The 21,332-nt window shown below is 54.7% G+C and overlaps 2 protein-coding genes across 5 annotated transcripts in view; both read right to left on the bottom strand.

The window, feature by feature from the left end:
• Positions 1–1,078: 1,078 nt before the first annotated feature.
• PHYHD1 (phytanoyl-CoA dioxygenase domain containing 1) lies at positions 1,079–15,435 on the bottom strand. 2 transcript variants are annotated; one of them, XM_019637854.1, is made up of 12 exons: positions 15,350–15,435; positions 11,003–11,087; positions 8,222–8,380; positions 6,567–6,642; positions 6,381–6,428; positions 4,631–4,686; positions 4,485–4,547; positions 3,854–3,875; positions 2,565–2,693; positions 2,352–2,468; positions 1,607–1,733; positions 1,079–1,503 (listed from the first exon to the last, which is right to left on the bottom strand). In XM_019637854.1, exons 2-12 carry the CDS (start codon positions 11,033–11,035, stop codon positions 1,458–1,460), a joined length of 876 nt encoding a protein of 291 aa, XP_019493399.1. In that variant the 5' UTR covers positions 11,036–11,087; positions 15,350–15,435; the 3' UTR covers positions 1,079–1,457. The 2 variants fall into 2 exon arrangements, with proteins under 2 accessions (XP_019493399.1, XP_019493396.1); XM_019637851.1 differs by lacking the exon at positions 15,350–15,435 and adding an exon at positions 11,201–11,286.
• Positions 14,107–21,332, bottom strand: part of LRRC8A (leucine rich repeat containing 8 VRAC subunit A) — a 28,978-nt gene continuing 21,752 nt past the window's right edge. For all 3 annotated transcript variants that reach the window (XM_019637830.1, XM_019637835.1, XM_019637840.1), the window contains one exon: positions 14,107–15,958. In XM_019637830.1, coding sequence (XP_019493375.1) covers positions 15,683–15,958 — 276 coding nt within the window. In that variant the 3' untranslated portion in view covers positions 14,107–15,682. The remainder of the gene's footprint in view (positions 15,959–21,332) is intronic.

Here is a 21,332-nt window from a genome sequence, read left to right as displayed (position 1 = left end):
TCATGGGATCACTGCCGCGCCCTTTCCCTCAGAGGAAAGTATTCAGACATTCCTGTGGGGCTCAAAGGAGACTTGACCAAGCCTTTCTCTTAGGCTCCCTTCTGCTCGCTAAAGGAGACAGCAAAATGCCGGGGAAGAGCAGTGGCTTTGCCTCATTGACTCCCTGTGGCCTTGAAAAGGGCTCTGTCCTCTGGGCCTTGCTTGTCCGTGTGTACAGTGGGGGCTGGAAATCAGGCTCACACACTCATGGCCACTGAGGCCAGGCAGGTAATGCAGTGAAGGAGGACGTGCAACACCGAGGGCACACGTGCCTCTAAGGTAGCTCCAGCCTGTCGTCAGTGTGCCAGACCACATGCCCAGTGATGCTGACTCGTTCTTTCAAGGAAGCTTAGGAATCTGGATTGTTATGTGAAAGCTCCCAATTTTAAAACATTTTTATAAAAACACCGAGGCCCAAACAAACACCTGTGGTCTGGAATCGTGGCCCCCGATTTCCTCTGGGCCAGACCCCAGCTAAACAGGTTTGGGGTTTGGTAGTTGTTCCTGCAAAAGATCTGAGTGCCTGCCACGCTTGCTCAAGCAGAAGGGACCCATGGAGGCCCTTTTCTGGCCCCCAATTATATAGACAGGAAAACAGGCCCGGAGGGAGGAAGGGCCTGGCCTCAGACCAGAAAGCGAGTTGGTCACAGAGCCAGGACCAGAATGTGGGACTGGATTCCCAGTCCTTGTCGTCTTTCCCCTCCCCCAGTGAGGAGTAACAGGAGTGTAGAGGTTAGAAGCACAGGCTTTGGGTCTGGCTGAGCTTGCTGAACAACTGAACAGCTGTGTGACTTGGGCAGGTCTCATAACCTCCCCATGAGTTGGCTTCTTCATCTGTAAGCATGGATGATAAGAGGTCCATCGGTGAGGACTCAGTGAGACACAACGTGGGAAGCTCTTGGCACAGTGGGTGAGTGCCCACTACCTGTGACTTACTGTTAGGGAAATCACACAAACCTCACCAGGCAGGGCTGGAGTACCCGGCACGATTTTCAGCAGAGCTCTAATCTTGAGAACAAGGCTGCTTGAGAAAGAAGGATTGAGAAGCTACACTCGGTAGTCGTCTTTATTCAATGTCTTGCAGCATCACAGAGCAAGAGGAGAGGAGAGAAGAGTAAGAAGCTGGCGGAGAAGTGGCCAGAACCCTTTTGTTGCTAAGAGGCTGCCTCTAGGGGGAGGCTGTGTTGGGGGGCAGAGGGGAGACAGATCTTGGGAAAGGCATCCAGTTGGGCTTCTGCTGCCTGACTGCCACCCCTTGCCTGCCCATCTGCAGGGCTGAGAGGCACAGACTGGCAGAAGGAAAGCCCAGAAGGAGAGATGTGACTTCCCCGTTGCAGCTGGGCGGTTGGGCGAGGCACTGGTATTTGCAACCCACGGCTTCACCTGGGAAGGGACAGTGCCCAGCCCTGCAAGGGCCTTTAGGTGTACAGTGGGGGAAAGGACAGCTCGGCCGTTGGCTGGAGCCTGCGGAGGATAGACAAGATGACCTTGAGATGCCAGTATCACTGCCCCCCTCAATCTCCTGGACCTGTTCAGGAAGGCAGGACACACCCTCCCGGCCACCTACCAGTTCTCCGGGCTCCAGGTGGTGCCAGAGGCCTCCATGAGGTGGAAAGTGTAGGCCTGGCGTGAACAGCTGGAGAGGTTTTGCTCACTCTTGTGCACCACTTCTCCGTGGATTAGGATAAGGGCCCCTGGTGGGGACACAGCAGATCAGGAAGGAACACAGGGCCCTTTAAGACTCGAGCAGCTTTGTGGCTTGTTCACCCCCATCCCCATTCCTGAAAGCTCAGGCCCGCAGCCTGCCCCAACGTCCGAGGCTCTGCTGTTGGATGCAGTTTCCCCTGGGATCTGGTCCCTTCTGCTGGGGGCCTGTGCCCTTGGCAAGCCTGAGCAAGTTCCATGGTGTTTACAGAGCGAGGCAGAATCTGTCCGTATTGTGCCAGTCGGCTGGGATCTCGCCAGTGAACACTGAGTTGGACCTCAGTTTTCTTTTTCCCAAAAGCAAGAGGGGCACTAATAGCTGGCATCAGGTCCTGTGTGAACATCTTAGGTACATCCTCTCACTGACTTCCCCACTTTCTATTTGGGGAAACCGAGGCTCAGATTCAGTCATTTGCCCATAGGGCCGGAGGCAGCAGAGTCTGGAATCTAGCCTGATTCAGGAGACATTGCTGTTAATCCCACTGCTTGCTGACTTCACAGTGTCCCGTGACTTCCCAGCCCTCAAGTGAGCTGGGTGATCAGAGCAAGCAGAGACCCACGGGCCTGGCCTCAGGGCCCTGCCTTCCTGCTCTCTGCATCCCGCCTACCTCTCTTCACTGGTGTGGGCACAAAGAGGCTGTTATCCCGGGCCGGCTCTGACCCCAGGAAGCAGGTGCCAGGTGCTGAGCCAGCAGGGTTCCGGACCATCCTTCTCGATACTCCACCTGCAGACAAAGGTGGAGCCTTTGGCCTCTCTTTTCTGGGTTCCTCTCCCATGGTGGGTAGGGTATGAGTGGGCAGGGAGAGGCAGGTGTCCTCACTGGTGTGGGAGCCGGGAATGAACGAGAGGCAGCCGTTCTCCAGCGTGGCGTCCTCCACTGCAATCCACAGGCCCAGCACGCGGCCCAGGGGCTCCGTGTAGAGGAAGGAGGCATCCTGGTGAGGGAAGACTGCAGCAGGCCCACCTGGGCGTGAGGAGCCCTGCCCCTCCTCTCCTTGGCCTTGTATCCCACTCCCCAATCCTGAGCCCTCCCGGCCCAGCCTTCCCATTATCAGTTAGAACCTGGCCACTTTCTGGCCCGAAGACTCTAGAGAGATTTCACCTCTCACAGCTTCAATTTCCTAAACCGTAAAGCGGCCCCAACAATCATCTACCTCATGGGGCTGCTGGAGGATTCCATGAGATGATGTGTGAAAAGGGCCAGCATGGGACCCAATGTTGTAATTACTTGCTAAAAAGTAGCTGCTACTGTTTAATTGCAGCCAGGTAACTAAGGCCACCATCCTCAACCAGGGACAACGCCTCCAGCCACCAGATGATCCACCAGGTGGTGTAAGACTGGAGAGTCGGGTGGGAAATGGGAGGGAGAGCTAACCAAGCATCCACATTTTAAACACCCACCCCTCGTGATACGGGGCCCAGCCAGGACGGAGGACCACTGAACAAAGGACCTCTGTTTGTAACCACAAAGTAAAGGGGGTGCTAGTCTTGCCTCCTTCCTTCCTGGAGAACTTCCAGACAGTGTCCAGAGGAAAGGGGGAACTCTAAAACATTTGGAGGAGGAATGGCTGAAGGAAGTGGGGGTGCTAGACTTGGGGATGGGATGGCCATCCCTTCGGGGGACTGTCCTCTGACTGAATGGGGGAGGTGGTCACAAGGAGGCCAGCTTGGGCTCACGCAAGGAAGGAAAGGGCTACCTGTGAGGGGGTGAGCTCCCTGTCACTGGTGGTCACCCAGGAGGGAGGCCATAAAGAGTATCTGTGCATCCAGTGGGGTTTGGCATTAGATCGGCAATTTCTGTGCTGAATCGGTCCTCCAAGGAACTTGTTAAAATACAGATTCCCAGGCCCTGGCAGCCCTACTGACTCAAGATCTCAGGGAACGGGGCCTGGGAATCTGTATTTTTAACCTGCTAGGCGTGGTGGCCAGGTTAGGAACCACTGTGCCAAGGGCCACCTTCCCACTCCACTATTCCAGGAAGGAATGTAAGGTGGCTTCTCCTCCCGGCCCTATGGACATCTTGGCAAGCGCCTTCCCTCCCCCAAAAGACCTGACAGCCATGAATGCCCCGGATTTCCCTCTGTGGCCCTTGTCTGCTCTCTGGCTCACCTTCACCGCCAAAGTGAGGTTGCTGCAAGAGAGAGGAAGGGTCAGGTGAGACCAGAGGAGGGCAGGAGGGAGCAGAGGCTGCTCTGAGTCTTGTGGGACGCTCTTCCCTGGCCACAGGCGTTCACCTCCAAGAATTTCTCGTCAGCACCCATCTATTGAGGACCTACTGTGTGCCAGGCCCAGGAGGGCCGCAGGGAGAAAAATCACCGTGCCCAACAGGGTGCTCTCGGTCTGATCTCACACATGCCTAACAAAACACTAGGCAGAAGTGAGGGGCAGCAGGAGATGCTGGGACCCAGAGACTGGTCCCTCTCTTCCCAAGGGAGCTGGAAGGCTTCTTGGAGGAGGTGGCACTGAGCTGGGCCTTGAAAACTGGGAACAGAGCATTTCAATAGCCAAAGAAGGGTGGAGGGAGTCCTGAGGACCCCCTTCTCTCCTACCACCAAATGTTAACAGAACCAACTAAGTGCCAGGCGCCTTAGCCAGAGGAGACTGATTTTACATGTTCTCCCCCATATTAATAATTCCTCTAAGAAGCAGTTTTTGGCCCATCGTGAGGAGCGGCTTGGTATGAATACTCTGCCCATTTTACAGAAGGTAAACTGAGGCCTGGGGAGGACGGGGAGCTCACCTTAAAGATGTACATGCTCTGCACCACCACGGGCATCTGGAGGCCCAGACTTCTGACCAAGGCCTAGAAGGGGGCAGAGGTCACAGTGCCGGCCTGCCCACTCTCCCATCTGGCCCCCTGCCCACCCTCGTCCCACCTCTGCTCACCTGTATCTTGGGAGAGTGTGTGACACACTTGAAGACAGGGTCATGGGCGTGCAGAGCTGCAGGACAGAGGTGAGCTGACTGGCCAGTCCCCAATCATCCCTCCCACGCTAGCCCTGGGCATCCGGACTCAGGCTTCAGTCTCACCGATTTTGTGTACGGTAAGCTTTCTGCTTATTTATAACCAAGGAATGGGCCCCACATAGACCTTCAGCCTCACCCCAGGCCCCACTCCACCCATGACCTTGTTCTTGACCTTTCAGCCATCTGGGAAGCTTACTCTAGCCCTGACTCCCCGTTCATCAGAGGACAAAGGGCTCCAAGGGGCCAATCACTTGGTGGCAATCTCAGTCCTGCCACTTACTCTATGTGATTTGTCTCCTGTAAGCCTCAGTGTCCACCTCTGTACAATGGGACCAGAAGGCCCACCCTGCCTCCTGGGCTGCCACAGGACTTGCGGGGCTCACGCATGTGCAGCTGCAGCCCAGGGCCTGGCATGGAATAGCTGCTCTCATTATTTGCTTTTATTTTTACTACAAAAAGCGAGGGTTGAAATATTACATGTCAATTATACCTCAATAAAAAAGGTGAGGGTTAGGGCCAGCTGATTGGCTCAATTGGTTGAGTTCATTCAAGAGCCCAAGCTCTGGGCCGGCCGAGTGGTGCAATGGTTAAGAACTGGTTTGGGATGCCAGAGGGCCCCGGTTCGGATCCCACATACGAGGGTCAGTGACACTGCCCTCTACAGCTAAGATGCTGAACAACAGCTCAACCTGGAGCTGGGCTGCCATGAGTCGCTGGCGACGGCCGTAGGCTGCAGCCCCTGTGGCAGTGGGTTGCCATGGGCTACCATGTGTAGCCAGCAGCCAGCGTGAGTGGCCAGCAGCCGCTGTGAACGGCCGTCCAGAAGCCAGCGACTGATCTGTCTCGCCCGGGAAGAGCGCAATGATGGTGCCAACTTGGGCCAGTGAAGCAACGTCCTCCCCAACTAGACTGAAGAACAAAAGGACAGCAACTTGTCTGTTCCCCTTCCCCCAATTCCCCACCGCTGTTCCCATCCCCCCAATTCCCCAATAAAAATCTTTAAAAAAAAAATGCAAGCTCTGAGCAACAGGGCTGCCGGTTCAATTCCCAGCCTGAGCTGAGCTGCCGCTGAGCAGCCAACAGGTGGCAGGGTGGCTCAGCTGAAAAATAAAAAAAAGGTGAGGGCTGGATGTACTTAATGCCACACTGAATTGTACACTTCAAAATGGTTACCATGGTGAAGTTTATGTTATATATATTTCACCACAATTTTTTTACAAAGCTACCATGATATAACTGTTTAAAAATAAACAGTCTACAAAATCAGTTATAATGTATTATCCTGAAAGAAAAAAAAAAAAAGAGGGTTTCCTAGCTTGGTTTCAGGAGGGGGTCCCAGAATAGGGACCATGTCAACATATTAAGTGGGAGGCTCCAGGAATCAGTGGGACCCAGGAGCCCCCCATGCCCAGGGCCCGGATCATCCCCAAGCCAGGGAGTAGAGAGTTGAGGCGTCTGCACATGCGCACCTGCATGGGGGGTTCAGTGAACCCCTCTTCCCAGTGCCATGTGATTAGCATCGTAAGATGCAGAAGAGCAGGGCCAGAGGGGGTGCTACAATCAGAAATGCCATTTTCTGGGCCAATAAATTACTTTAGTCTCTGGGTAACACTCCTACACTCTTCAGGTCTCAGTTTCCCCACTTCCCTTCCACCAGGCGCCAGCTTACCGTGGCCAATTTTGTTGATGGATTTCTCTGGAGGGACCAGGAAACTTCCTGTGGCACAAGAAACAGGTAAAGGCAGAGGAGCTGGAGTCTAGCCTCCCCCAGGTAGCCGGTCCAGCACCCCCGGACCCCTGGGGGGCCGATACCTAAGTCCAGTGCACCCCCACCACTAGGGCCCCAGCTCCGAACCTTTCTTGTCAAAAACATCTTTCTCAAAGAAGAATCGAATCTTGTCGCCGCTGCTCAGAAAATAGTCTGTGCTGCCCTGCAGGGGAGGGGACATCAGAGGGACTGAGAGAGCATCACAGGGTCAGTGCTGGGCCTGGAGGAGAGGGAAGAAGGCTCAGATGCCTCTCCTTCCTCAGGGCTGCATTCACCACTGGCGCTTCTCAAACCTGCCCACTGAGGCACAGACGGAACGGGAACCCCAAGTGCGTGCCTGGAAGCATAGCTGGAAGCTACAAGTATGGAATTTCTTGGAAACCTCTTAATAAGTCACATGGCTTATACTCAATATGGTGTGATTCAAAACACAGGCACAAGAATCAAACAGGCCTGGTTACCATAGGCCTAGGCCACTTGCTATACCTCTCAAAGCCTCAGTTTCCTTGTCTACCAAAGGTGAATAGTAACAGAACTGACCTCCCCAGATTGTTGGAGGTTTCTTGTAGAAGCTGAATCTTACAGCAGTGGAAAACACAGGCCCTGGAGCTAGAACAGTTGGGTACGTTATTATGCATTATTGTCAGTTCTATACAACTAATAGACTTGTAAAATGACTCAAAGACAATGAAAGGTAGAGGTGTGCTGGAAGGGAGAACTAGACAGGACACCCCCCCGATCTTTTTTTTCTTTGAATTTCCATTTCAAAGTCTTTCGCAAGATCACTGGTGAATATTGAGGGTCTACTGAGTACAGGCACTGTGCTGAGCTCTTTACAAGCATTACAAATGAAGATACATACAGCTTCTTCTCCCATCCTCCTGCTACCCCCTCACTGGTGTCTGGAGCTCCTCAGAGCCTTTGAGTGACCCTGGTCACAGGACCCCCATCTCTGCTTTCCCCCACTTGGAAGGCTGGAGTGCTTTCAATGAAACTGACTATTTAGAAGAAATTATCATTCTGTAACCCTTTTTCCTTCTAGAGTCCAAGTTCTCTGGGTTGTAAAACTTCCGGCCTTTGTAATTCCCTTTATGCCCACCAGATGGCAGGAGCTCATCGCGAGTGTGAGTGAGCCCCATTAGGGGGGGCTGGACCACAGACAGCTGTGGCTTGGAGGCCAGGATCAGGCAGGCTCATAAATTCAGACTCTGAAGGGTTAAGAGATCCCCCCAAGTCTCAACTTCCCCACCTCAAACTGTACTGAGTCCTGTTAGGTCACTGGAGCGAAACAAGCAGAGTTTCTAATCTCATTCCGGGATAAGCCTTGCAGAGGTGGGTCCATCAGAATCACAGGCTCATTCTGGGCTGCTGGCCACAGGAGGCCTTTTGAGGCAGGGGAACTACAGAGGAGGTACAGCAGAGCAGCAAACAGCTCGGCCTGGTATCAGATCTGGGTTCCAATCCTTACTCTATCAATTACTAACCCTGCGGTTTGGGACAAGTGAGCCGAGCTCCACTTTCCACACTTGTCAAATGCGGACGGTACTGCTGACCTTACACATTCATAGTGAGGAGTGAAGGAAATATGCATTTAAGGCACTTAGCCTGGAGCCTGGTACACGAAGGCTGGGTCTTGATTTGTTGTCAGAACAATAGAACAAGCTGTGGACCTCCAGGCTACTGCTCTGGCTGGGGACCAAGCCCCTCACCGCCCCCATCAAAGCCCAGCTCCCATCACCTACCTGGGCTCGCAGCTGCTCCTCTTCCTGGGTGGAAAATTCCACGCGGCAGTGGACAGGGACGTCCATCTTGGCCACTATCTCACCAATCCTCTGTTGCATGGCCACACATTCGTCTGCAGAAAAGAATCCTTCCAACACCAGGAATCCATCCTCCTGGAACTGCGGGCAGGAAGGAGACTCAGGTTTCCCCCAGCCCTCAAAAGACCTTCAGGAGAACTGATTTGACCCCTCCCCCAAGCCCAAAGCTACGTGAAGGCAGGAAAAAGTGTCCTGTTCACTGCTCTGTCCCCACGCCTGGCCATGGTGTCTGGCACCTCAGGGAAAAGCAGTTACTATTGGCTGCTGGAATAAAGGAAGGAAGAGGGGGAAGGGGAGGTGCACCCCACCTTCCCCTCCAGTGGGAGTGGGTCACATGGGAATACAATCTCATTCATTATTCAACTAAAATTGATTGGGCACGGGACTGGCCTAGTGGCTCCGTTGGTTAAGAGTTGGCTTAAGAGCATGAGCCCTGAGCAACAGGGCCGCCGGTTCGATTCCCACATGGGCCAGGGACGCTGCACCCGAGCTAAGCTGTCGCTGAGCTGCCAAAAGGTGGCAGGATGGCTCAGCAGGTGTAACAACAAGATGGCCTGTTCGATGGTGGGCTATGCCCACCCGCAACTAAGACTGAACTTGGCACCTTGAGCTGAGCTGCCGCCCGGATTGTGCAGTGGATAGAGCATGCGCTCTTAACAACAAGGCTGCTGGTTCGACTCCCGCATGGGATGGTGGCTATGCCCACCCGCAACTAACATTGAACACAGCACCTTGAGCTGAGCAGCCCTGAGATGCCGACGGGTGGCTGGATGGCTACTGGACTAGGACCTTAGCTAGCTGCGCCCTCCACAACAAAGACTGAAGAACAACAACTTGGCTGGTCCCCTTCCCCAATTCCCCAACACTGTTCCCCTCCCCCAAATTCCCCAATAAAATAAAATAAAATTGATTGGGCATTTACTGTGTACCAGACATGCTTTTAGGAGCTGGAGATTCAGTAATGAGCAAGCCAGCCATGATGCCTGCCCTCCTGGCGCTTACAGTCTAGGAAAGGAGATGGAACAAACGACGAACAAACCAACACACGGGAACATACTACTACAAACTGCTGAGTGCAGGGAAGGAGAAGGCAATGAGAGAACTAAAGGCGTAAGAGTGTAATGTAAACCAGACGGGAAGGACAGAGGGTCTCAGGGCAGCAGCTCCAAGGAGGTGACATCTAAAGGGGACCAGCAGGATAATGGGAGTCAAGAGACAGGGAAGAGCATTCCAGACCCAGGAAGCAGGAAGGGTGAAGCCCTTGAGCAAGGATGGAACATGAGGACTTGGGGCCTGATGGAGCAGAGTGAGGGTGGGAGTGGAAGGGAGGCAGAGGGGTAGCCGGGGCCGGGCCAGGCTAGGAGCTGGGCTTTATCCTGAGTGCAGTGGGCAGACAGTGGGGAGTTAAAACCGATGGCTGATTCTAATTTGCCTGCAGTCCTCTTACTCTGAGGCTATTGATAAAGATAAGGAGAGAAGGGATACCTACATGTTTGCTTGCAGAGCGTTATAAAGTCTTAACCTGAACAGGGACATTGAAAGTCACCTGAAGCCACTGTGAAGTGTCTGATTTCCAACTACTGAGTCCCTCCCCACCCCCTATCGCCTCCCTCCCTCCCCCACGGATGCTCAGGTCTGGCTTCCACTCATGCACAGGATGTTGGGACCTTCATGACCACCCACCACGGGCCCTTTTGTCTCTGGGCAGCTCTGCATGTCAGAAACTTAATCCTCATCTCAGTATCAAGGTGAAAATTGCCTCCTTCGGAACTGGGTCATCCACAGCTAACTCGCCAGTGATCCTGCAAACATACTGCTAGAATTCTTAAGAAGTTGGGGGACTAGCAAATAGGGGAACAAAGAAGTATGTATGAGGGTATTCACAGAAGCTTGTTTAATGACAGCAATAAGTCAGAAGTAGTAAGGGGAATCGTTCAACAAAGTATGGTCTATCTATCCGGAACACAACACAGCTGAAAAACATCATGTGGTAAAAAATATTTACTGACATGGAAATATGTTCCTGATTTTTTTTAAAAGCCAAGCACAAATTAGTGTCCTAACCATTATGAGAATTTGGGCATATGGCAATCACTCAATAAGCAATAAGCGGTAGCTATTATGATGGACCTTATAAAGATTCTATAATAGATATCATATCAACCTAAGAATTTGTGGGTGGTTTAAAATTTCCTTCTTTGAGCTTTTCTGTATTTTTCTGCATTTTTTTCTCTTGCTATCAAGAACAAACAAGGGTCATGTTATTTAAAAATCTAAGGTCTCTCTAATTCCCGGGAGTTAGTCTTTGAAAGCACGTGGGACCCTGGAGCCCTAGCCTGGCTCCAGGAGGCGGTCAGCCCCTTGGCCCCGCCCCCCGCCCCCCCACTCCCTGCTCCCTGCCTCGCCCCGCTCAGAGGTCCGGATCCCAGCCCGGACTGGCTGATCCCGGTGCTATATTATTACGGGTTTCAGTCACATACACACACATTCCCTCCCCACCCCGGTCTTGTGGTCTGGATGTCCCCAGGCTGTGTGTGCAGAAGTTAGAGGTCGTGGGTGGGAACTGACCACTCCGGGCTTGTTTCCTCTTCTGAAAAATGGCAAGGGGTGGGGTTGAGTTCCGGGGGACTGGAGACTACTAGAGGTTTGGAGGAGCTCCCCACTCTTACCTGGCCCTCCCTGCCCCATCCTGCAGGCCCCTACCTTCTGGAGCTGCGAGAGGCTCAAGCTGGCCATGAGGAGGAGGCTGACTGGGCTCGCGGTAGCTCTGCTGCTGCTGAGCCCAAGGCTGGAGAGGAAGAAGGTCAGGCAGGGTGAGTGGATTGAACCCCAGAGTGGCAGAGGACTTTAACCCTCGCCTACCCAGAGAAAACCCAATCCCTGCCCCCGCCACGCCCAGACCCTGGGTCCATCCTCCCAGGTAATCTAGGATTAGCTCTTTCCAGCCTCCTTCCTGGTTTTTCAGGGCTCTCTCCCACTTGATTTCCAGAAACCACCTGGCTGGCTGCTGACCAGGTGCCCAGAAGTTGAATTCCAGGAATGTCTGGGCAAAGAAGCTGGGCCAACAGGACACCTGAGTGCCAGTCCAGGTGCCACCACTAACTGTGACCTCTGACCAACTTCCGTCCCTCAGTTGCGGATGAGAAAGTTCCCAGGCCACATCTGGGGGGAGGGGGGCAATGCAGTGTAGGTCTGGGGGAGGTGCCCACCAGACTGGCCCTGAGTGGCTTTGGATGGAAAAGGTCCTCAGGAAGTTGTCTGGGCCCCTCCCGGGTCTGAAATTCTCTAGGTTTTGGGAGGATTATGGAAGGGAGTGTGTAGATTAGCCTGCAGTTCAGAGGAAGGTAGATGATAAAGGGCCAGCTGAGTGAGTTAAGAGCTGGAGCTCTGAGCAACAGAGTCGCTGGTTCGATTCCCACATGGGCCAGTGAGCTGCCGCTGAGCTGCCAACAGGTGGCAGGATGGCTCAGCTGGTGACAGCGTGTGCTCCTGACAAGGTTTCCGGTTCGACTCCCGCATGGGATGGTGGGCTATGCCCACCTGCAACTAAGATTGAACACGGCACCTTGAGCTGAGCTGCCAACGGGTGGCCGGATGGCAACTGGACTTTGAGCTGAGGTAGCTGCACCCTCCACAACTAAGACTGAAGGATAACGACCTGGCTGTTCCAATTCCCCAATAAAATCTTCAAAAAAAAAAAAAAAGAAGGCGGGCGGGATCTTAGAAGAAGGAAGGGGCTAGAGAGTGGGAGCTTGGGTCTTCAGAATGAAGGAGAGCGAGCCACAGTTCCTGTTCCCCACCCCCAGACCCACGATGTTTGGTGTCTCAAATTAGGCTGGCTCAGTGGAGGCCGGGGGTCGAAATGGCACATGCACACCCACTCTTCTAGCTGACCCTGCTCAGTCGACAGGCTATTCTGGCTGCAGCTTCTGAAAACCAGCCACTGGCCCTCCCTGAAATAATGCTTTCTGAATGGCGAAGGGACAGAGTGTCTCGGGAGTGAGCGTGGGGACACAGCTCGGCCCTCAGAAGCCTTGGCCCAGAGTCAAATGGTGTTTTCTGGGCCACCGCACTGGGAGTTGCTGCTTGCCTCGCCAGGCTCCCGAGGCTGCAGGGACAAGAGGTTCAGAGGGGTTAGGTTGGGTGAGGGCAGGCAAAGAGCCATGTGGGAAACACAGCAGAGGCTCAGCTCACTCGCTGTCCTGGTCCCTTCTGATGCAGCCACCCACCAGAGGCAGGGGCCAGGAGTACAGTGAGGGTCCACTGGGCTGGACTAGCAAATCCCCTACCTTGGGAACCCCACCTTGCAGTGGAGGCTCAATGAGGCAGACTGGGTTCAGTCCCCACACGGGCCTTACTTTCCCCATCTGTAATTTGGGGATCACAGTAATACCTTTTTTAAGGAGAAAGATGCTTTACTGCTGATTAATGAGCTCAACACAGGGCCTGGCACTGAGTAAATACCTACCAACTATTCACCAAAAGTTAGCAGGAGCTGTCCTGGGTAGAATGGGAGGCTATTTTCATTTTATTTTTTGAACTTCCCCAAGATTTCCAACTGCTGTTGTAATCAGATAAGCCCACCAGTTGTAGTTTTAAGCGGGGTGGGGGGGCCTGGGGAGGGGTGGGGATGAGAGGGGGAGCTGGGCCTCCCACGATTTTGTTCATTCATTCTGCTCAGGCTTTGAGAAGGGGGGCGGGTGGTGTTTGTTTTTTCCAAAAGCTAACTAGCTCCAGATCAAACATTGCTGCTCTGGGCACTGGGTGGCCCCAAAGCTGGGGTGAGGGCATGGGAGTTCACAGGGAGGGGCCAGGCCTGACAGGAGGGGAAGGCCTCCCCTATGGAGACCCAGAAGGGACTTAGAGGGGGACCTGGCCCAGTTGCTCAGTCTCCTAGTCAGAAAGCCCACAACAGGGTCCGAGAGGTCACCTGGAGGGGTCATAGCCCATGGAGTGAGAGAGGACTCCGGCCTGTCCCAGAGGAGGTACCCAAGCAGCAGGTAAGGCCTCATTGCTAAGGCCAAGGTCAGACCTAACCACGTTTCTTCACCAAAAGGCCACTGTCCCAGGGCCCCTACATCAGCCCAGCGCAGTCTCACTGGTCCAGGAGAAAGATATCATTTATTGGGTACTAGGAGCCAGGTCCTCTGCTGAAAACGCCACCAACCTGCATAATTATCAGGAGTAAGCCTCAGGAAAATCCTGCAAGGTTGCCAGCACCATCCTGACTTTACAAATGAGGAAACTGAGACCCAACATCAAGGATCTTAAGGCAGCTCTGCCCATCTCCCTGAGCCTCTGCCCTTGACTCCAGCACCTTCTGCAGGCCCCCAAAGGGGCTGAGAGCAGGTCAGCCCCGACTCTGCAGAGCCAGGGGACTGTCTGTTGGAATTACAAAGGAACCATAAGAGCGCAGAGTGAAATTCCCATTGTACAGATGGAGCTATGGAGGCCACGGGTCTGCCCAGTTTCATGCAGGGGATGACTGAACTGTGAGGAGGACCCCAGACGACTGGCTCCCACTTCATTGCCTTCCCTTCCCTCCCCCTACCCATCAAAGGTCATGAGGGCCCAAACCACGCCGGGGTGGGCAGAGAACATGTTGGTTGTGGAAGGCCTGGCCGGGGCCCACGCCTGACACGTAACAGACGCTCTGTCCGGCTCACATCCACAGGGCGGGAGAGGAGCAGAGTTAACTATCTTGTAGGTACAACAAGTGCTCACTCGACAAACTGGTCCACAGGGCCCAGCAGGCCTCAGAGAGCTGAGGGAAGGGCCCCCGCGCCCCAACACAGGCCTCCGAAGGCTACTTTCTGTTATAGATTTATTTGATATTTGAACGAGTCTACAAGTTCAGACCCACATGTAACGGATTGCTTCATGGTTGTCAGAGGCTAGTGTGCGTTATTTCTGAGGATTACATCCCAATGACACGACGCAGAAAACACAAATGGACAAATAGACATAATTGTAAGACGAGAGACGCTAAAACGTGCCTTAGTGTCCAAGTGATTGATCTAAGGCAGGGACCCTTCTAAGGCGGGGACCCCAGCGACTGATCTACAGTGAGGTGGCTTCCCGCCGCCAGGCGCTGAGTGGGCCATGTGTGCCAGGCACCTGGGAAGCCTGCTCTTCTAGCGGCGAACTCCCCACCTGGGGCCCCGCCTCCAATAGTCTCTTCTGAAGGACCAGGTGGGGACAAGGTTGATGTAAGCAGCTGAGGCTAGTGGCAGCACTGGGCAAACTCGTGACACATGAGGTGGGGAAGCGGAGCCCAGGCGAGGTAGCTCCTCTCGGCTCTGTAACACTGTGGTGAGGGGCGGGGGAGGACGGAGCACCTTCATCCGGGGATTAGCCAACCCGCGTCTCCTCCCCTCTTGGCAGCTCCAGAACATTCCCTTTGGCCAAAAGCCACAGAAATGGGCGCCTGCCAAGACACATGGAGGAGAAAGAAAACAAGACACCAAAAACAAAACAACACAAAAAATCCCCGCCTTAGGGGAGGAGAGGAACAAACAGAACTCTGGACCAAGGTCACACCACATTTGGAAGACATCCTGCAGCCTGCACCCCGGGGGAAGGAAACACAATTCAGTGTCTCGATGCTCCGTTCAAGGAACACTGCCCCCACCAGCCCGACTCCAACTCACTGGCCTTTAGTGTTTTTCTTTTCGGTTTTTTTTTTCTTTTTTTTTCTTTTTAATACCCAAACCCTTCATTTTCAAAGCTTAAAAAAATTTTACTTAAAAAAAAAAAAAATCTAAAACTGATGAGGCAAGCCCCAGGCCTCGCCTTTCGCCCTGGTGGCCTGCTCTCCCATGACCACGCCGCCAGAGCCCAGCCCGGCACCACCGGGGGGGCAACTGTCCCACAGCTGGTTCACCCTGGACCACTCTATCCAAGGCTGGGTGGGCCCTAATTGCTGGCGGTATTGCCACAAAAGGAAAAGGAAAACACAGCCCACCCCTTCCTTAAACACCCCCCATCTGAGCTGAACATACTTGGGAATGTATAAGTTATTGGGGGGGGCGGGTGGACAAAAATAAATACCAAGAGCTACGTTGACGTCCCTGGACCTCTGGCTTCGGCTCAGCCTCGGGGGGCAGAGATGGCCTCCAGGGAGAAGGCCCTGATTGTCCAAACAATGCGCTCTGAGACAGACTACAGGTCTCTGATCTCCCCAACAGGCGCCTGCCCTGGGGGGCATGAGTCTCAGAGGGAGAAAAGGGGCCAGCCCCTCAGGTACTGTCCTGTCACCCTGGCCCAGCTCATATCCGACCCCAGGCTCCTGCCCTGGCGGAGGCTGGGCTGGCTGTCCCGGGTTTCTGGGCTCCTCGGCCGGAGGACCCCCCGGTGGTCCCTGTGCTTGGCCACCGCCATGGTTCAGGCCTGCTCCTTGTCGGCCCTCCAGAGCCGCTCCTTCACTTCGGGAGGCAATGTGTTGAATAGGTCCTCCTCCACCACCAGGCCACTGCGCTTGAGCAGCGGGCACTCGCCCAACTCCACGGGCAGGCACTCCAGCCGGTTGCCCCGCAGCTCGATCTGGGTCAGGTTGGTCAGCTCGCCCACCCTCGAGGGCAGCGACTGCAGCACATTGTTTCCCAGGTGCAGGGCCCGCAGCTTCCGGCACTGGAAGAGCTCTGGGGGCAGGGCCTCAATCTAGAGGGGAAAGAAGAAGCAGGGGGAAAAGTGAGGTGGGCACAGCTCAGACCTGAGGGCCTCCGGGCCCGAGGCTCCCCTTCCCACCTGCCCTCCCCCTGGCACCTTCTATGAGGCCCATTTCAGCTCACTCAGCCTGGCACCAGCACAATCTGAGCCAAAGTCTGGCTCACTTCCACCTGTACACTTTAGGTCTCAGCTTTGCATCACTTCCTCCAGGAAGCCTTCCCTGACCTCCTGGGTAATCTATGGCACCCATGTCCCGCCAATAGCACTGGTTCCTCCATGGTCAAGCTGCTTGATCACCTGTCACCAGGGCCATAGGCTCTGAGAGGGCAGGACTGGGTCCACCTTGTTCCCCACTGTCCCTCAGCACCTGGCACCCTAAGGAGCATATCACACCAGCCAGCTACTACCAACCCCACGCCCTTCTCTAGCACCCAGGGAGGACCAGGAGCCAGGTTTAAGAACCATTTTGAAAGCAGAACAGCACTCTGAGAAAATTCTACATCTAAATGTTGCTGAGAACTGGGAGAGCTCGCCAATAGGGGCGAGAATCCCAGCTGTGTCACTTCCCCTTCCTGGGCCTCAGTTTCCTCATCTGTCAAGTTCACAGGATGATCATGAGTGCAGGGAACCCCGTATTGGCCATTTGGAGTCTCCTCCTTCTGATTTTGCAAAATTTGAATAACAGGCAACACTCATTAGCAGTTCACTACATGGGCAGGGCTCAATCTGAGACCATTAATTCATTTAACCCTCGGAACTACTCTCTATAAACACTCTCCCCATTTTGCAGATGGGGTGACTGAGGCCCTGAAGAAGCTAACTTGCCTAGCGATTCACAGGTGGAAAGTGGTGAAGCCAAGTTGAACCCGGTTCCACAGCTCACACTCTTTGCTAACTCTTCGCATTGTTGGTGGAACAAGAAGCAAACATGGGGCCCAAGTGGGGACACGCTGTGTCCCCCAGCACACAGGAAGGGCTCCATAAACGCCAGCTTCTTTCCGTCCTTCTGTGTCAGCTAGAAACATGAGCTCTTATTGAGGCTATTTGTCCTAAAATGACGTCCTTCAGATGTGATGGGCGGGAGGGACCCTACGAACTCTGAGGTTGCTCTGTCACTGTCCCCATTTTCCTGTTGAAGAGGCTGAGGCCTGGAAAGGTGAAAAGCAACCAAAAGGTGAAAAGAAAGGTGTCCAAGGGTGCAGAGCCAGGCAGGGTCAAGAGGGGATGTAAGCCTGGCTTCCTCTGACTCAGAGCCCCGCTATAGCCCCATTCTGCCAAATATGGCGCTTGTTGGCAGTGTAACCCTGGGCAAGTCCCTTTCCCTCCCTGGGCCTCAGTTTCCCCATCTGTAGACTAAAAAGGTTGGACTAGAAACACCCCTCCGCTGGGATCTTCTGTGGCAGAGGACCTTTGGGCAGACTTGGACCTCCACCTCACAGCCATTTTTGGAACAGGAACTTGTCCTTCCCAACAGGAAAATCAGTGTGGCCGTGGCCAGCCAGAGGCCACGCCATGAGGGACACTGGCTGTTTTAAAGGAGACTCCTGATGTGGGCTTCCAAAATCGCCACCCCTGTGCCCCACAGTTAGGAATAGGGCAGGGGTGGGTCAAGGTCAGCAGGGACAAGTTCAGGGACATGAAGGTGAGAGCAGATGGACAGGAGCCTCCCAGACACCCCCTGTGGGGGGACCACAGTTGCCACCCATGATGACACAAACAGTGGTCAGGGCAGCAGGAAAGGCTCCAGCCAGTGAGTGGCAGAGCTGGGAGTCACATGCACAGCTCCCTCCCTGAGAGCTCCCACCCAGAACACCCCCTGCCCCAGCCAGTGAGCTCTCTCCAGGCTCGAGAGAGAGAAAAGAAGGTACCTTCAGCAACTCAGTGCTCTGCCTTGGCCACCCCTGTCCTCTAGACCTGTCTTCCTTCCCCAGGTGTCCCTTGTCCACTGAAGGCTTGAAGTCCTTTTCCATCACCCCCAATCCTGCTCTCTCTCACCTTCTCAGGGACCTCAGTGGCGCCCCCCATCAGCGCTGAAGTGGTCTCAAGTCTACCTGGTCTTTGAAAAGAGACAACCCTCTCAGAAGCCTCTGGAGCTGCTCCATCATTCTCTAACTTTCCCTACAAACCTTCTGGAAAGACGCCATCTCTCCTTAGTCCACTGTGATCTGGTTTCTGCGTCCGTCCACCCTTGAAACTCTCTGGCCAAAGCCACCAACTGTCACTCGAAATCCACTGGACTTCAACCCGCTCTCCCTTCACCTGACTCCCCCATGAGCTGTGAGGCCACATGCTCCCGTCTGGCCTTGCTCTTCCGCCATCCATCCGGAAGGCTCAAGCCAGGCTTCTCCCCCCTCCATCCTCTCCCTGGTGATCTTGTCAAGGATCTCTCCTCACCCGTGAGACCTGGGGTGATGACACCTTGAGCTTCAGGATGACTCGACAAGGTCCCTGGAGGTCCCAGGGCCCCAGACACCTCACACAGAGCACACCCTCTCCTCTGAAAACCTGTGCGTCCTCGGGCATCCTGTGTCAATGACCTTCCATCTACCCAGGCAGCCAAGTAAGAAACCTGGAGTCACCCCAGACAACCCCCATCCTCCCCACATCCAACCCAGCCCACCTCCTGTGGGTTCTACCTCCAAAGTCTCTGAAATCCGCCATGTCTCCCCATCCCTGGCAGTCTTTGCCAGTACAGGCATGCCCCTCCCCACTCCTGCTGCATACGGTCTCTATAACCCCATCACCGCATATCTTTTTCCCCCAAACCACCCCTGCACGCTGCAGCAAGAGCAATCTCTCTAAATTGCAAGTCAGCCTGCTCCTCTATCCACTCAATCAGCAAGAATTCAGTGAACATTTGCTACATGTCTGGCATTGAACGAAAGAGCCAAGGTCCTTGTCGTGAGAGCTTACGGCCTGACAAGGGGAATGGACGTGAAATAAACAAAAATACAATCATTCAAATGGAAGTGGGAAGAACAGGATGCCCCTACCAGCCCGAGTGGACAGCCTGACCCCTGCCCTCAAAGTCCAAATTGCAGGAGTGGCTCACTGCTCCTCCCCAGCTGCTTTCAGTTACTCCTGGACAGAACCTACTAGACCCTCCCTTTCTTCTCACCTGGCTGTTTCTTCCTCATCTTTCAGGGCCAAGTGAAACGTCCCTGCCTCCAGGAAGCCCGCCAGCCCTGGGTTAGTCTGGGTTGAGGTCAGGCCACTTTGCACTCCCAGGAACCTCATGCCCCAATGTAGCTCCTGTCGCACTGTGCTAATTGTGGGTTACTTGTCTTTCCCCAAGAAATGGTGAGCTCAGGATGGGCAGCCTGTGGGCCTTGTTTGTCCCTGTGTCCCCAGCACCCCATTCCAGGCTAGGAGTACTCACAAAACACTTGCCAAATCAGTGAATGAATGAATGAGTGGACGAATGAATGACTGAGTTATCAAGGTATTCCTTAGCATGAGTTTAAACCTCGGAAAACAGTAGTCAAGGGCCTGAGCGGGGCCATATCCACCCCTGCCTGTCTACCTGCAGGCCAAGGTGGCCCACAAGGAACCACCAAACCCCAGAGGAAAGGAGACAGGCCCCAGCTTAAGAGGGGGAGCCAGGCTAGGACTGGCCCAAGTGAGCTATTTTCCCTATAAGGCCTGTGGCATTCCAGGGGCGGGGACAGGACATGATTAAGCAGTGCAAGCAACAGGGTGTCAGAGGGTCTCCTTCCTGGGGACAGTGTGCCTGCCTGCCGTCAACTCCTTTCCTGAGAAGTGACCTCAGCCAACAGGCACCACCTAACAGGCATGCTGGGGGTGAGGCACTGGGGGTGGGGGACAGAACAGGGAACCAGGTTGGAAGCTAGCCATCCCCTCCACCTGGTAGGAGGGCCCATCAAGCCCCGTGCCCTCAACAGCTCCCGGCCAGAGCAGGACAGAGCAGGCGTTCCAAAGGCTTGTGGGATGACCACATCTGACCCAACTCCAGGGGCAGTCTGGCCCCACACTGTGCTCTGAGAGAGCCACCTGGTCCCCCTTACACATAGTAAAGAAAGGTTGGGGTTTTGGGTGTTCTCCAAACATGGCTTCTCCCTAGGAGTCCAATCTTCCTGATCAATGGGTGGGCCCCAGGCTCTGGGGGCAAATTCCCCAGAGTGAAGCAACCCGGCATCTGACCTCCCTCATTCACTCTCCCACATACACACCGTTTTGATTTGGGGGAGGGGAACAGGATTTGTCACCATCTCTGATATATGGAGGACACAGGTTGGTCTGCAGTCAGGGGAGTCAGTTGGGGAAGGGAAGGGGGCTTCTAAGTGGTCTGAGGTCTGGCGTGCCTGGACTCTCCAATCTGAGTGACACTGGAGAAGGCGTGTCCGTTCCTGGGCAGGGGCATTTCAAGGGCTGTCTGCCTCCGTGTCTGGGGCTGCTGGAGGGCTGTGCCCTGCACAGGCTGACACGGAGCAGGTGCTCTCTAACCGACGGGGCTGCTCCATGCTGCTGCCTGCGATGAGGGCGCAGAGGTGGTGGCTGAATCAGGGCCCCCCTTGGTCTCCCAGCCCTTGGCCGCGGACTTCCAGATTCCCATCGCTACCCACCTCACTATGAGTCTCGACCCTAAAAGTAGGGACGGGAAAACCGTTCTTTCCAAGTTCAACCTCCCTGCAGGAGGGGACAGAGGGAGGTCCTCCCAGAGGCTGTGACTTTGTTTCCACTGCAGAGGCCAGACCACAAAGCCACAGGCGCACCTGCCCTCCATCCCACCCGCCTGCCTCTGTGGAGGGGCCCTTGCTTCCCAGGCCAGGCGAGAGGCTAGTGCACAGGTGCCACCCGATAGGGACTGCCAGCGGTCCCGAGGGCGTCTCCAGAGCGTGGCCTCCCACACTACCGTTTGCAACGGTTTGCACTATTTCCTCTCCAGAGAGGCATGTGGTGACAAGTCAGCCCCGGCTAAGCCCAGCTCTGCCCTCCACGCCCCCCAAATGCAGAGGGGAGGGGTGAGAGTGGTGCTAGGAGTTATGGAGTTTGGTGCTAAGAGTTTGGCTTCACCTCAGTGGGCAGCAGCCACCACACGGCGTCTGTCCCTGGTGGGCCCACATTGGTTCTTCAGTTCCAAATCTGGTCTTGGACAAGCTGAGGAAAATATTGCCAGCTCTAGGCTAAGTCCTGCCTCCCATAACCCAGCCCCAAGAGCATGAGAGAACCACAGGCCTGGGACCTCCTGCCCCTGCACATCCCTGCCTATGGGGAACCCGTATGGGGGCACTTTGGGGACGGACCCCACCTGACCACACCATCCCTCCTGGCAGAACTCTGCAGTGTTCTGTGGCCAAGGCAGGCTCCCAACCCCAGAGATCCTGATTCGGCCAGTCTGTAGTGA

This window comes from Hipposideros armiger, unplaced genomic scaffold (genome assembly GCF_001890085.2).
Source record: "Hipposideros armiger isolate ML-2016 unplaced genomic scaffold, ASM189008v1 scaffold_3, whole genome shotgun sequence".
Taxonomy (NCBI): domain Eukaryota; kingdom Metazoa; phylum Chordata; class Mammalia; order Chiroptera; family Hipposideridae; genus Hipposideros; species Hipposideros armiger.
This window is presented reverse-complemented; position numbering and strand designations above follow the sequence as displayed.

Coding starts and splice junctions, on each gene's coding strand:
- PHYHD1 (XM_019637851.1), bottom strand. Junction 2,694..3,853: donor ACCTCACTTTGGCGGTGAAG/GTGAGCCAGAGA, acceptor GGCCTGCTGCAG/TCTTCCCTCACCAGGATGCC. Junction 2,469..2,564: donor CATTCCCGGCTCCCACACCA/GTGAGGACACCT, acceptor CTTTGTCTGCAG/GTGGAGTATCGAGAAGGATG.